This window comes from Austrofundulus limnaeus, unplaced genomic scaffold (assembly GCF_001266775.1).
Source record: "Austrofundulus limnaeus strain Quisiro unplaced genomic scaffold, Austrofundulus_limnaeus-1.0 Scaffold17, whole genome shotgun sequence".
In the NCBI taxonomy this organism is placed as follows: Eukaryota; Metazoa; Chordata; class Actinopteri; order Cyprinodontiformes; family Rivulidae; genus Austrofundulus; species Austrofundulus limnaeus.
Window position 1 is genome coordinate 2,780,172 of NW_013952419.1, and position 16,510 is coordinate 2,796,681.

General features: G+C 40.1%; 1 protein-coding gene across 1 annotated transcript in view; it reads right to left on the reverse strand.

Annotated features, from left to right (window-relative positions):
- Positions 1–16,510, reverse strand: part of LOC106514148 (FRAS1 related extracellular matrix 2) — a gene marked incomplete at its 5' end in the record, with an annotated part of 90,770 nt that extends 74,260 nt beyond the window's left edge. The window contains 2 exon segments of the mRNA XM_014003277.1: positions 7,830–7,919; positions 11,439–16,510. Of these exon segments, the coding sequence (XP_013858731.1) occupies positions 7,830–7,919; positions 11,439–16,425 (5,077 nt within the window).

Consider the following 16,510-nt stretch of genomic DNA (forward strand, 5'->3'; position numbering starts at 1 on the left):
AGGACCTTGGACAGTTCCTTCAGTCTTTACCAATATCTAAACTCCTGAAACAATCCAACTCTTTCAGGACCTTGGACAGTTCCTTCAGTCCTGAATGATATCTAAAGTCCTGAAACATTCCAGCTCTTTCAGGACCTTGGACAGTTCCTTCAGTCCTTAACAGTGTGTAAATCCCTGAAACATCCTAGCCCTCTCAGAAACTTGGACAGTTCCTTTGGTTCTTCATATTGTCTAAATTTCTGAAATATTCCAGCACTTTCAGGACCTTGGACAGTTCTTTTAGTCCTTCACACTGTCTAAAGCCCTGAAACATCCCAGCACTTTTAGGACCTTGGACAGTTCCTTCTGTCCTTAACACTGTCTAATGCCCTGAAACATTCCAGGACTTTGAGGACCTTGGATAGTTCCTTCAGTCCTTAACACTGTCTAAAGTCCTGAAACATTCTGGCACACTCAGGACATTGGACAGTTCCTTTGGTCCTTAAATTCTCTAAAGTTCTGAACTATTCCAGCACTTTCAGGACCTTGGACAGTTCCTTCAGTCCTTCACATTGTCTAAAGCCCTGAAACATTCCAGCAGTTTAAGGACATTTGACAGTTCCTTCAGTCCTTCCCAATGTCTTAAGCCCTGAAACTATCCAGCACTTTCAGGACCTTGGACAGTTCCTTCTGTCCTTCAAATTTTCTAAAGTCCTGTAACATTCCAGCACTTTCAGGAACTTGGACAGTTCCTTTAGTCCTTCACATTGCCTAAAGTTCTGTAATATCCCAGCTCTTTCAGGAACTTGCACAGTTCCTTCAGTCCTTAACACCGTGTAAAGCCCTGAAACATTCCAGCACTTTAAGGACCTTGGACAGTTCCTTCAGTCCTTACCAATGTCAAAAGCCCTGGAAAATCCCACCCCTCTCAGGAACTTGGACAGTTCCTTCGGTCCATCACATTGTCTAAAGTTCTGAAACATTCCAGCACTTTCAGGACATTGGACAGTTCCTTCAGTCCGTAACACTTTCTAAAGCCCTGAAACATTCCAGCACTCTCAGGACCTTGGACAGTTCCTTCAGTCCTTCACATTATCTAAAGCCCTGAAACATGCTAGCTCTTTCAGGACCTTGGAAAGTTCATTCAGTGCTTAACAATGTCTAATGCCCTGAAACATTCCAGCACTTTCAGGACTTTGGACAATTCCTTCACTCTTTACCAATGTCTAAATCCCTGAAACAATCCAGCACTTTCAGGACCTTGGACAATTCCTTGAGTCTTTAAAAGTCCTGAAATAATCCAGCACTTTCAGGACCTTGGACATTTCCTTCAGTCCTGAATGATATCTAAAGTCCTGAAACATCCCAGCCCTCTCAGGACCTTGGAAAGTTCCTTTAGTCCTTCACACTGTCTAAAGTTCTGAAACATCCCAGCTCTTTCAGGAACTTRGACAGTTCCTTTGGTCCTTTACACTGTCTAAAGCCCTGAAACATTCCAGCAATCTCAGGACCTTGGACAGTTCCTTTAGTCCTTCACATTGTCTAAAGCCCTGAAACATCCCAGCACTTTCAGGACCTTGGAAAGTTCCTTCAGTGCTTCACAATGTCTAAAGCCCGGAAACATTCCAGCACTTTCAGGACCTTGGACAGTTCCTTCAGTCCTTAACACTGTCTAAAGTCTTGAATCATTATGGCACTCTCAGGACCATAGACAGTTCCTTCGGTCATTCACATTGTCTAAAGTTCTGAACTATTCCAGTACTTTCAGGACCTTTGACAGTTCATTCATTACATAACACTGTCTAATGCCCTGAAACATTCCAGCACTTTCAGGACCTTGGACAGTTCCTTCGGTCCTTCAATTTTTTTTTCAAATTCTGAACTATTCTAGCACTTTCAGGACCTTCGACAGTTCCTTTGGTCCTTCACACTGTCTAAAGTACTGAAACATCCCAGCACTTTCAGGACCTTGGACAGTTCCTTCAGTCCTTAACAATGTCTAAAGCCCTGAAATATTCTGGCACACTCAGGACCTTGGATAGTTCCTTCAGTCCTTAACATTGTCTAAAGTTCTGAACTATTCCAGTACTTTCAGGACCTTGGACAGTTCCTTTGGTCCTTCACACTGTCTAATGCCCTGAAACATTCCAGCACTTTCAGGACCTTGGACAGTTTTTTTCAGTCCTTAACACTGTTTAATGTCCTGAAACATTCTGGCACATTCAGGACCTTGGACAGTTCGTTCGGTCCTTCAATTTTTTTAAAGTTCAAAACTATTCTAGCACTTTCAGGACCTTGGAAAGTTCATTCAGGGCTTCACAATGTCTAAAGCCCGGAAACATTCCAGCACTTTCAGGACCTTGGACAGTTCACTCATTCCTTAACACTGTCTAATGCCCTGAAACATTCCAGCACTTTCAGGACCTTGGACAGTTCCTTCGGTCCTTCAAATTTTTTCAAGTTCTGAACTATTCTAGCACTTTCAGGACCTTGGACATTTCTTTTGGTCCTTCAAACTGTCTAAAGTACTGAAACATCCCAGCACTTTCAGGACCTTGGACAGTTCCTTTAGTCCTTCACACTGTCTAAAGCCCTGAAACATCCCAGCACTTTCAGGACCTTGGACAGTTCCTTTAGGCCTTTACACTGTCTAAAGCCCTGAAACATCCCAGCACTTTCACGAACTTGGACAGTTCCTTTAGTCCTTCACACTGTCTAAAGTCCTAAAACATTCCAGCACTTTAAGGACCTTGGACAGTTCCTTCGGTCCTTAACACTGTCTAAAGCCCCGAAACATCCCAGCCTTCTCAGGACCTTGGACAGTTCCTTCGGTCCTTCACATTGTCTAAAGTTCTGAACTATTCCAACACTTTCAGGACCTTCGACAGTTCCTTTGGTCCTTCACACTGTCTAAAGCCCTGAAACATCCCAGCACTTTCAGGAACTTGGACAGTTCATTTACCCCTTCACTTTGACTAATGCAGTGATTCCCAACCAGGGGTACGCAAGCATATCACAGGGGGTCCATGGAAATATTTCCCAGGCGTGTAAAAAATATAAATAAAAATAGGACTAAGATATGTAGGGCCATCATTTCTKCAATGCGGAAACTGCATTCGGAATCACTGAATTAACACAAAATGGAATCCAGTATAAAAGGTGAAATCTCATGGAATTTGCTCATTTGGGTAAGTTTCTGACATAATTTGGACAGTACAATGTATTTTGGATGCTGTTGGTTTTTTGCACCTGCCATTACCTGGTTTATTTATTTGAATACTTATTTCAAGGCAACATTTTTATCTTTATGTTTAATTTTAATTAAAAAATTAAATGCCTGAGAATTAAATGTTCTAGGAGGTTAAATAAATCATTTTCATTTAACAATCATCTGTAGTACATTATAGTTTTGGAGAATCATCATTACGTTCGACTGAATATGTATTAGTGGTATGACAAAATGGCTCAGGGGTTACACAAGTCTAAAAAGGTTGGAAACCACTGTTGTAAACCACTACACAGATTTTATGATTTTCAGGGAGTAATAAATACAATGWACCTCTACAACAAAGTTTCCTTTGAACATAATCCAACTGAAAATGGCCACCACAGCTAAGTGACCTTAAAAACACCAAAATGACTATAATTCTTTCAATTTCATAAATGTGTTCAAATGTTGGTTTTGCTGGGAGTTATTGAAAACACATATTTGTAGCTGTCAAATCTAAAAGAAGCAAAACAAAAAAGGGAGAAAAGCTAAAATAATTTAAAAACATTTAAAAATGGTTAAAATCTAGAAGTAACATAATATTTAAATGTAGAAAAGGCTAAAAATTAAAAGTAGCAAACAGCAAAGCAAAAGCTAAAGGTTGAAAAACATACCTAAATGTAGCAGAATGGTAGCTAAAAGCTAACAGAATCAAAAGGCTAAAAGTAAAATTAACAGTATTGTTTTATTATTCTACATAATTGTAAATCATGTTAAATATTTTGAAACGTTATAAAAGTCATAAAAATCTAATGTCACAGCACTCATCCTCTGAATAAGCTGAATGTTTTGATTATATAATATATGAATGGCTGAAATAGCAAAAATAAGCAAATTGCAAGAAAACCTATTAAAACCAGGAAAAGTGTAAATGCTGAAAAAGCATTTGTTCTACTATTCAAGAAAATAACTCACAGATCAAATGATTATTATTAATAATTACTAATAACCTACTTTCTTTCTAAGAATTGTTCAAATAAATCAGTAAAGTTATATCTAATCTAATCTAATCTAATCTAATAATGAAAGTCCTCATGACTGGTATAATGAGAATCTTTCTTTCTTTTGACCAAAATTTGTGAAGTTCATGAACATCCCAAGGTCTAAATAAATAAATAAATAAATAAATAAATAAATCCAGGGTTGAACTCCAGTCGATTAGAGCCGACAACAGAGAACCGAGCTGGTCCTAACCTGTGAGAGAAGTTTTTCTTCCTGTCACTCTTCCTGTGTAGATGAGCTCGAAATAGGGCCACATAATTACCAGTGGCTCCCTCAGAGCTCTCTCAGATGTGCAGAGCTCTCATTACCCACAATGCAGCCTGGGCTCTTAAATATCAAACACCTCTTTGTGCCGGAGGCCTGACCGTCCCTTTAGCCTGCAGCATCCCCTCCGTCTTTAGCCTGTGCACGCATGTGTGAGATTGTCAGCACAAGTGTGGAATTAGTGCCTAAACTCTGCTTTTTATCACAAAAGAAAAAAACCCACCTACAACTACATTCATTTTTTATGTATAATGTTTACTTCCTCTGATAGCTGTAGTGATGTGTGCCACTGCAACTCACAAGTTGTAAAACTGAATGTTAACGATACATTTTTTTACATTTCCTTCGAGTTTTTTTCCTTCACGTTTTGCATCCAGATTCAATTTCTTTTCACTTCAGTGCTTGTGGAAATTAAAAGAAGCCAATGAGAGAGAAAAAATAAATAAAATAAAAACTCATGTACTTCAAGCAGTTTCTCTTAAAAGCCCCAAGCCTTTTAAGTTGAACTAAAATGTTGCCACAAGCAGAGAAAGGAGGAAAAAAACATCCAAGCATATRACAAGAACATGGACAATCAATTAGTCAATCAATTAAGAATAAAAATATGGCCTAGCACTTTCTTTTAAGTGAACTTCTGCAAAGTGTCTCTGTAGTGGGAATAATTTACATAAAGAAAAGATTAATTTTAGACAAAAAATGTGCAGAATACAGTTCCTCATTTCAGATAGGATCACAGATCTAAATTTTGAATGTTAGTAAAAATTTCAGCTGAGCAGGACTTCGACATCCCAATTTTACTCAAGAATAATGTTAAACCATAAAACTTGACTTAATTTAAAAATCTAAACTGCTCTCTCATCCTGTGATTCACTAAGATGGTCTTTTGACTATAAATTTAAAGGGATAACTGCATAGAAACAGATGGTCTGCATGACTCCATTTTCTCCAGAATTTAGTCATTTTAAGTAGGAACTAAGAAATTTTGTTCAACCTGTATTTTTCTGTCTAAGTAAGAAGCATGTGGAGTGTGACTGAATTATTTAAGAGAAGACAAAAGAATAGAAGATTTTGCATTTCAAAACCATAAAGTTTTCTAAAACGTAAAAATGCGGCTGCAGCTTTGAGTTATTACTTGTTTCAGTGAACCACAGAGTGAAAATTATATGGAAGCATTTGTTGTAGGAATTTGCAATAAATTGATTAAGCACTCTTATTCGCTCATTAACTTTTATTGCCTTGCTTCCTACATAAGTAATCATAATTTTTCTTTGTTGCGAAGGCCTCCACGGACAAAACGCGAAAAAAAAATCTTTTGAGAACAATAAAGATATCGCATATTTTGGTATTTAGATGATCAAATCAAAAGAGAATTTGAATTTATATAATCTACTGTACTTAAGATCTATTTGCCTTTATGTTTTAAATGTTTTTTTTGTCAAGCTTATATGATTTGCAGTAATTTTGTACTGAAACACGTTTGTTAATTTATTGTCCAACAACATAATTTAAACATTATTTTACTTCTTACTCACTAACTTCTGAATCACAAATGCTCTGTAAAAAACAAATTTGTCAGGAAATAAATGCCTCAGATAAAAAAACAAGCCTGCATGAACACACATGAATTTAAAAGCCTATCATTTCTTAAATAAATGCATTTCACCTACTGCTGTTCATGGCAGAGATTTAGATTAAAGTTGTAGGCACTTTGATTGAACCTTGAAAATACTATTATTTTATTTCAGTTGTAGTGTTTTAATTAAAATCCATCCATTGGTTCATGCAATGCACAGTAGTACACAAGAAACAGTCTGACAAACAAACACACTCACACATGCTTTTCATGACTTGTGGGCAATAGAAAATTAACTTATATCTTTTTAAGTCAAAGCATTTTTGTGGCCGTGTATGGGGCGCAAATAAAATGTTAAAAATATTACTAACACAATTTCATTATTTAGCTCACTTTCAGTGTACAATCCTAATTTAATTAAACACCACTAACATTTTATTGTTAATCAGCTCACTTTTCTTCCAATTTGCTCTTTTTTACTAAATGTCACAAGTTGTGGCTAAATGTAAACATTTGCATTTAAGTATTTCAGAATGGAATGCAGCCTTTGCTTTTTTGTGATGTCATCATCCTGGGACAATAGATGACACTAATGCTGCTAACACAGCTAATGCTGCTAAGACTGCTAACGCTTCCCTATGAGAAAACAAACAGGCAGTTGCTGCACATGTCGAAGCTGAACTTCAAACTACTGGACCACAGGTACTATACATGTTGTTTTCAATTAAAACATTTTAAATATAAAATTTAAATATCATCTAAAGCAGCGCTAGCATTTGCTTTTGTCACAGTACTATGATGACATCACGACAAAAGCCGCGCACCAACGGCCAAGGCTGCCAGCCATTTTGAAATTCTTAACTGTAAGCTTTATCATTTAGCTGCAATACTTAAGATTTAATGTTTACATTTAAATTCAGGACTTAATATTTAGACACAACATTTAACATTTAGTAAAAAAAAATGATCAAAATATAAGTGAGCTACAATAGAGTGTTAGTGGACATATTTTACCTAGGATTTTACTTGTTAAGTGAGCTAAATAATGAAAACACATGACATATTTTAACTTTAAATTTTACACTTGGCACCCAATAACCTTGCAGAGTTCTGTTATACTGACTATGGATCAGTTTGTGCTGGCCTTCATGTTATAATCTGCACAAGCAAGCCCTCAAAAATCCTCCTCTCATCAGCACAGAGTTTACTGCAACAGTACTTGACATGTCCTGCAGCCAAATCCACAAATTTTAAGAGGTGTCTCATTAGCTCACTGAGCTGTGGAAATGATGGGTGTTAATATAAACATCACAAAAACAAGGTTGTATTCTTTTGTTCTATGTGTCTGAGATTTTTTTTTTTAAATCAGCTCACTGTTAACATTATGGGCAACATTTTCAGCACAAAAATACAGACCTCTAGATGTCAGAGCTGATATTCTGCATCAGTGCTTTGAGTGGCATATTATTTTATAACCAAATCAAGAATAAAATTAAATCGGACTGTGGAAAAAAAAAAGCCAATTTACAATTTTTCTGATCTGTTCATAAAACCTGCTGGGAACACATTTACAAAATGATTCTGTCTTTYGAGCGGGGACAAAATGCTTGACAGCAAGTCCATTTTAATCGCAAGTTTGGGAATGAAGACTTCTCTGAGCCCGAAGAACAAATGTAGAAACTAAGACAAAAAGAAAATCATCAATAGACCCAGCGAAGCGGGAAGGAATTCTGTGGATCTTACCGTTGTCCTCAACAGAGAAATGAAATACATCAGATGTGGTGTTTTCTTCGTGCCGCAACACATAGCAGATGTTCAGGTCATCAATATCAGCTGCAAAGAAAAAAAAAGTGTGCCTTATTCAATCTGTTCGTGCTTGGAGAATGTGATGGACATAACTCTCAGCTACTATCACATTAGGTTTTCGCTCAATATCTGCAGAACTGACTGAGTTAGAATTATTTTTCTGTTTGTAATGCCTGATTCAAACAGCAAGATAATTATGCAGATTTYTGACCTAAWTTTTTTCGTTCCGATACTCTCTGATTACTGTGATGGCTCAAAAGATAATGTTAGGAGGTACACCTGCCATGTGTGGTGTAAGAGTGATCTAGTTGGCTCAGAAAGACGCCAGGACAGCTCAAATCTCACATCAGGGATATTCAACATGTTCAATTGTCTTGATCTGATGCCTCAGCATGAGTGATGTTCCCCTGAGGATAAACAAGTTCATAGCCTGTTGAATGTGACGTGTAGCCAATCAGAAAGCGAGGTGAGAAATACAGAAGACAAAACTGACCAGAGAGTCCGGTGAACATCTGAGACATCTTTTCTGTTTTATTTTTCCGTTAAAATTAGTCCACAAACTGTCACCATTGCTTCTTCTTTGTCAGCGATGTTTATTTACCCTGAACTCATGGCAGCTGAATGTTCGTGAGGGAAATCTCTTCAAGTTTGGTTGTCTTTGTCACGGTTTGGTCCACACTGTTGGACCAAATATCTACCATATTTTATCATCTTGTGTGGAGTCTCTCAGGTTTTGAAAATCAACAGGAAGTTATAAAATCTTGCCGTGTGAACCAGGCATTAGGATCAATAAGCTGTGGCAGCCATGTTGAATCAGGTTGACTCCAAAAATTAACCAGTTGTAGATWAAAATGATTACTTTCCGAGAGTTTCATTCAAATTCACAAAGTTGTTGAGGAACTGTTTTGCGTATGCTACAGACATACATGGTCAAAAACACCCTTGTCTTTAATAGAAGGTAATAATGGATGTGAGGTGATGCCTTAAAAAACTGAAACAAACTGATTCCAAAAATATAAATAGAATGTGGATCAGTTATGTCCTTGTCAACATTTAAAGTCATATTTAGACAAAAATTTGCATTTTGAGATTAAATTAAAAAAAAACTTTTGTGTCTTGTTTTTCATGTCATGTTTCATGCTGACTACAGAAATAGCCTCAAACACACTTTGAAGTTGTATTGCAGCTTTACGGCTTGTTCAAACACTCCCTCCGTCAAATAAGTGTTCAAAGAGGCAAGCTGTCCCACTCTGCAAACGTAGGGCTGCAGCAACAGCAGGTCTCTCGTATCACACTGATTCAATTACTTATCAGTACGCAGCGTGAACAATTTCCTACCAGAGGAATCATTCTGAAAGTCATGCATCCGTTAATCCAGGACGATAAGGTGGCGAACTGAAAATCCAACAGAGCTCAAGCTAAACCAATAGAAAAAAAAAACGTTTTAAACCAGAACCTGACGATTGCCTGAGTCAACACCCCTAAAGAAGAAGAAGAAAAAAAAAACAGGTGAGGCTGGACTTTTTAATGACAGACGAGGTAGGAATGTTAACAACAGGATTCCAGTGGCTTCACATCTGTTTCCTCCAACTTTTGCTGAATTACAGGGCTTTGCTTGTACTTTTCTATTTCATTTCCCACAAAAACATCTATTACAGTGCAAAAAAAATCATCAACACTGTGAAAGAGCTTGGCCCCTGCAAACCATCTCTTTCAATAATAGATGTCAGAGGAAGGGGGTTCATTAAAGTGTAAACCTCTGATTTCTGACTAGGAAGCACGCCTCCTCCTGCAGGTGACTGCTGCTTTTCCACTGATTAAAAAAATCTAAATGTGTGTCCTGTAAAAAGATTATTCTGGTTTTCTGCATTCAGGTTAGCATTCTGCAGAGCTGCAGGAAGAGCAACCTCCCCATGACACAGACTTGAACCCGAGGACCTTTCAAGCACAAAGTTAACACTGGGAACATGGGGGGTGGGGGGCACACTGCTCATTCAATATTTAAAGAGAACGCCTCCTGGGAGGTGCCCTGGAAATGGGACGAGTAAATAAAGAGCAAGGGATTGTCTCTTTCACCTCACTGACTCTTCTGACGAGTCGGCTCGCTCTCCTAACTCGAATCTCTCATGATTCCCACCCCCACCGCACTCTTTGTTTCCTCCCGTGCCACCTGCATCACCTCAACCCGTTTCCCAACCCACCTCCTTTTTTGCGCTCTCTTCCTCCTCATCTTCCCTTTGCTCCTTTCTTTCTTTCTGCACTCTTGTCTCATCTGTGCCTTTTTTTTCTTTTAGAAAGCCTGCGGCTACACAGTGTTTGTCAGAAATGTCTCAAGAGCTCTTTCCAACTCTGTGTTCTCCACACATGTCTGTGTTTACACCAGGAAGCAGGTGAATTTTTCTCACTTTCTTGCTTAATTGGCCCAGCATGATGATTACATTCTTTAAGCCCCAATCAGCAACATTGTTGTCTCCATTCTCTTTGCCATATCAGCAAACATTCATGCACTCAGGGAAAAATAAATGTTTCAAAAGTGTTTAAATTTATAGAAAAAGTGACGTCACTTGCTCTGGCGGTGAATAGTGATTTAATTGCTGAGAGCCACCGACGTTCAAGGCACACACAACTTCAATTAACGGCTTCAAACTGACCTGACCTGGTGAGGCTATCAGAATTCACTGCAACTCAAATACCATCCTGTCACTTTGAGATCTTCACTGACCTTTTCGCACAATCCTCTGCTTCTGCCCCGCTTCATTTAACAGACCTCCAAAGAGAACCTCAGATGTGAACATTGCCCCAGAGATGCAGCAATATTCAATTATTCATCTTGAAAGTCTCCAAAACATCAGTCTCTATCTTTGGTCTGCTAATTATGATTTGATGAACAAGACATTTCTAAATTAGGCTCGCAAAAAAAAAAAAAAACCTATTGAAATTCCCAAGTCAGAGCTTGTCACACGTACGAATAATTATAACTCCATAAATTAAAATAGTTGAGAAGCACGGGTGTGAAAATTAATTAAATCTAACTGATTAAGGTGAAATTTGAGCTTTTGACTTTGTGCATCTCTTGTTTTAAATGGCACACCGTGCGATTCGATTTGTACTGTATTTATTTATTTCACTAACAAACACATTAGAATTAAAACCTTCCATTACCCAAAGAGTCAGATTAACAATGCTTTTTTTAAACTGTTAGGAGGCATTTTGAGGCAGTAGACACAGTTATAATTTTGTTTTAAAAATTGTAGTATTAAAAAAGCAAGATTATATAAATAATATAGAGTGGAACAGAGATTGAGGCAATTCTCTTAAGCAGATTTAATTTAATCAGCACCAGTTATTCATGAAAGCATATGCAGTGTGGATTTAAGCAAAAACCTCTAAACTGTTTTCATCAATTTCCATCTGAATATTTTACCCTTTCCCACCAATCTTGTTTATGTTGTTTAAAAGTTATTTTTTCAGCTGTTGTCACTGAGTGATGTCTGTTATGAAAAGCAACTAATTAAAATACTGATAAATATTGTGTTAAGCACTTACCTTGACTAAATGTATTGATGGAGTTGTTCCCGTGTCCAAGATTAATGATGTAGCCATGTTTGGGTGGTGTGCTGATGTGGAACACCACAGAAGCTGGTTTGCTGTCCCTGTCCTCCACCTTCAGCACCTTAGGACTAATAGGAAAGCCCAGGAGGCCTGTGGGCAAAATCTTCAAAGTGGGCGCTCCTTTGTTTATTACAATCTGGGGGATGCCATTATCAATTGCTGCTATAGTGATCTTCATGGTCTGAGGGCGGCTCGTCTCAAACACAGTGTCTGGGAAAACATAGAAGTCAGTGTGTGTGCCGTCAGTAACAGTAAAGGAGAAAGAGTCCTCTGAGGATTCGGTCCCATCGTGTTTGTAGCTGATGAGATTTTCGTCAAGGTCTTGCTTCGTGAAGCTGGTGACAGGCGCCGACCGGTTGTACAACAGTTTGCCGTGAACGGGCAGTTGGGTGACTGTGAATTTGATCAGCCTTTCATCCGTGTCCTGGTCCTCGGCGGTGAGCTCAAATGGTGTGATCAGCTTCAGCTGGCCTTCTGTGACAACCAGGCCATTTACTGTCACAACGGGTTTCTTGTTATCAACATCCACTATAGAGATTCGAAATGTTCTGAAAACTGGGTTGTAACCGTCAGTGACTTCGAACTCGAAACTGTCCATTTTTATTTCATCATCTGATGTGTGGATGTAGAAAATCTTACTGCCAGCCAATTGAAGTTGAGTAAAAGATACAATGGGCATCCCGGGAGTATCTGTGCACTCCAAATGGCCTCTTATAGGGATCTGTGTGACAGTAAAGACCAAGTTTTCATCAGGGCTGTTAAGATCAGAAGTACTGAGTAGATCTGTGGTTAATGTCACTCTCCCACCTTCTCTCAGAGACACACCTTTACTAACAACATTTGGAAAGACCATGTCAATGCCACCTATTGTGATGTAGAAGTAGCGATCAATGAGTGGGTTAATTCCATCAGTGACATCAAATTTTACTAAGTCGCGGATGCCCTCCTGTCCATTGTGTGTGTACAATATCAGTCCTGCATCGAGTTCAGCTTGTGTGAAGTTCATGCCCAGCGTGATGTTCTCCAGATACCCCGATGGTGTTTTTCTCTGCAAGACACCCTGACCAGGTTCAAACCTGATAATATATGTTAGCATAATATCCACTGAATCCAAATCTGTTGCTTTAAGCACTTTGTTGTTAATCTCTTTGGACTCTCCAATTTCCACTTCCAGGCCATCGTTGATAGCCATTCTAGGGGTTTCATCATCAACAGCAATGATCATAATCACAGCTTTTTTCTGGACAATGTACTTTCCATCCGTCAGAGTGATATCAAAGCTGTCCTCTGTCGTCTCTGAGTCATCGTGTTCATAAATAATACTTGAAGCCTCTCTAATCTGTTCCAAAGTGAAATTTGTCACCAACACAGAGCCCGTGGATAGCTGATTTAAAATGGCACCGTGTTTGGGAGGTTTGGAAACTGTAAACACGAGCTCCTCGGGTGGAACGTCGGCATCTGCTCCATTCAGAATCAGCGTGTCGATGACAATGTTCATTCCCTCCATCACAACAATTTCCCTCAAGTAAATCTCAGGCTTTTCATCATTTTTTGGAATGATAATGATCGGGAAGAAATAGTTCTCTGAGAAATTGATACCGTCAGAGCACCTAAAAGTGAAGCTATCCTCCACTGGTTCTACCCCCTTGTGAATGCTTTGCACATAGTAGATATTTCCTTCCCTTATGTCTCTGAGGGTAAAAGCACTTATAGCTGTTCCTGACCTTGACTTTTCTGAGCCTGGGGCGGGGGATATATTTTCCACATAGCCTGCAGTGGGCTGGACAATGATGGTGCAAAGGATATCATCCGTTGGAGTGTCATTATCATCAGCGTTCAAGTGCTGAGGGCCAATGGCATATTTCTCTCCTTCAGTGACACTGAACTGAATTCCAACTCCAACCTCAGGGGCCTGATTGTCAACAGGAAGAATAGTGATTCGAACATGAACCCCTTTGACCTTATTGCCACCTACTGTCCAATCATCAGACATGTCTGTAAGCGTTAGATTAAATCCATCCTGCTGGGAGGTCAAACCTATTTCACCACCAGTGTGTGCATAAACAACTACTCCATTAATTATGTCAGCTTGTGTAAACCCGGTTGCAGGCACTCCTTTCACCAAAATTTCCCCCCAAACTGGAGGATCTTCTAAAATAAAAGTCAGCTGGAGGTCATCTGTGTCATCATCATGACCTTGAATCACGTTAGTTGTTATTTCCGTGGCTCCGTTTTCCAATACGTTCATATGGGACCCAATTGTTCCAGCAGGTAGTCTGATCCTTGGTGTTTCATCATCGACAGGTTTTACATTAACTTTGACCGTCACAGTCACAATATGAAAACCATCACTGACATCCAGCTGAAATTCATCACTCACAGTCTCATCTCCACCATGAATATATGATATCTTCCCCTCTGAAATGTCCTCAAGTTTAAAGAGACCGTTTTTGTCCAGGTCAGTGAAAGTCACCTGAATCTGACCATGTTTAGGAGGCCGACTCAGAGCAAAGGTTATTTTCTCGCTCTCTGTGTCAAGGTCTGTCGCATCGAGCTCGGCGATGGTGATGATGTGCATGCCACGTTCAAACACAGCAAAGCCCAGGTTTGTAATCTGGGGAGGTTTGTTGTTGACTGGTTGCAGGTAGATTGTGAATGCCCCCTCTGCACTGTTTCCAGCTGTGTCTTCAACTGTGTAGCAGAACTGCACAACGTGAGCTGTGATTCCCAGCTCAACATCAGGAGGTGCATAGGAGATCTTATGATGGTTGATTTGAGCTTGTGTGAACTCAGAAACGTCAGTATCAGGACGATCTGTCAGAACCAAAGAACCAAACACGACTGGGTTATTTTCATCTATATCCTTTGGGACCTGGGTAACTGTATATTTAAGGTCACGATCCTCAGAATCCAAATCTGTGTAGCGCAAAACTTCTTTGCTGAAGTGAGTGAGTTTGTACTCCTTGACAATCATCTGCAGAGTTGTTCCTGGGAAAAGTTCAGGGGGCACATCATCGATAGGTAAAACACGAATTACAAAAGCACTATCCCCAGACAAATTAGGTGGGTCATTGTCATCCTGTACTCTGAATATAAACTGATCTGTGATTGTGTCTGTGTTATGTGGGCCTGTGTGCTTGTAAAACAACTTCCCATCTGTGATATCTTTCTGATGCCACTCTGTCACCTCTTTCTCATACATTTCATCCTTAGCATTAAACTTCCAAGAGGAGGGGTCTTCTGGGGCATCTGACTGCCGCAGAAGCACTGTGCCAATTGTGGAAAAAGGGGGAACCATTGTAAATTTAATAGTTGAGTCTTCAGAGTCAATGTCAGCAGCGCTGAGCATGAGAGGAGATAAGGGCATCATTTGATTTTTGAACAGGACCAAACCAGTGTTGGCATTGATAATCGGTGGTTCATCATCAGTGGGAACAATTGTGATGGGAAAGAGGAATTCTACCTCATTCGTCCCGTCTGTCATCTTGAAAATAATGTTGTCACTGTATGTGTCACTCCCGTCGTGTTGGTAGACCACCATCCCTGCGGTAAGGTCAGCAGGTGTGAAGAATTTCCTCGGAGATCCCAGCACCATGAGCTGCCCGTGCCGCAGCCCTTCCACCACCGTAACCGTGACGGCATCCAGGCTATCCTCATCGCTGATTTCTAAGTTATGGGAGCTGATGAGAGGACGTGACTGGCCCTCATACAGCAGCTGGCCAGTGTTACGCGTGACCACCGGGGCCAGGGTGTTCATGGGCTTCACGACAATCATGAAAGCAAACGGATCCGAAACGGCCTCCTCCGTGTCTATCACCTCAAACTCAAGCTGAAAAATCCTCTCGGTATCTGAGTCCATAGAAGGTGGCACATAGGCTATTTTCAAATCCCACAAGTCTCTCTGGTAGAAGGATGTGATTGGGAGGTTTCTGTCATCTGTACTGACAATGTACCCCTCCTCATAAGATAAGGGGGTGCTGATATTGAAAATGAGCTCATCTGGGTCTGACTCTGCGTCCTCAGCGGCGAGCATCTCAGGCGTCAGGGCGGTCATGACAAACTGGCTCACCTCCATCATCATCATGGACACAAAGCTGGGTTTGGGGGGAGTGTTCTCCTCTCCATCTCTGATGCGAACCATGAGATGAAAATACTCCTGCTTCACCAGGTTGTCTTCCTTATCGTGCATTTCTACAACCATGGGAACATAGTCTCTGTTCTGAGATTTGCCATTAAATGTGTGCTCGTAGCGGATATCAGTTTGTAAAAAATCATCACAGTTCATCATTGTGGAAAGTTCGCCTCCGTTAATGAGTTTTCCATATTTGGGCAGTGCACTGCTGCCGCTGCACAAGGCTGTCACCTCACATTTGTAAAACTCTTTATCATAAGTAAACTCTAGAATCTTCTTATCAATGGGATTACTAATCCCTTTGAGATTATAAACAGTGAGAGGCATGTTTTTGGTGAGTAGCTCCAGCTGTGTAAAAACCACTTCCACCTCCATCATAAAGGGGATGATTACAGTTTCTGTTTGAGCATCATACCTGAGCTGCAGCCTCACTCTGTCTTTAGCCGGGCTCCTCGAGCCGTAGTGGGAATAAATCACATCACTGGGGCCAAAATCACAGGGAAACTTTTTGGGGGAGAGATGTCCCAGTCTCTGCGAGAGCGGATCATTATCCAGGACGGTGACGCTGCACTGGTCTCCCGGCTGAGTCTGTATCACCAGATCGTTGATGGGGTCGATGAAAACCGACCTCCCAAAAGGCACGCGGATTCCGTTGTTGGCCACCAAGATTGCGTCCTCCGAGAGCTCTGATCTGAGTGCGTAAAATAGTCCGGAGCTGTCGGGCTGCGCGAAAACAACAATACCTGTTACAGAAAGGCAGAAGAAGGAAACAAGTCCGCGGAGCAACATCTTCGCATCCAAAACACTGACTGCTGCTGGGCTGTTGCTGTTTTCCAGTATAAAATAATACAACAAATGCAAAAGAAAAAAAAAA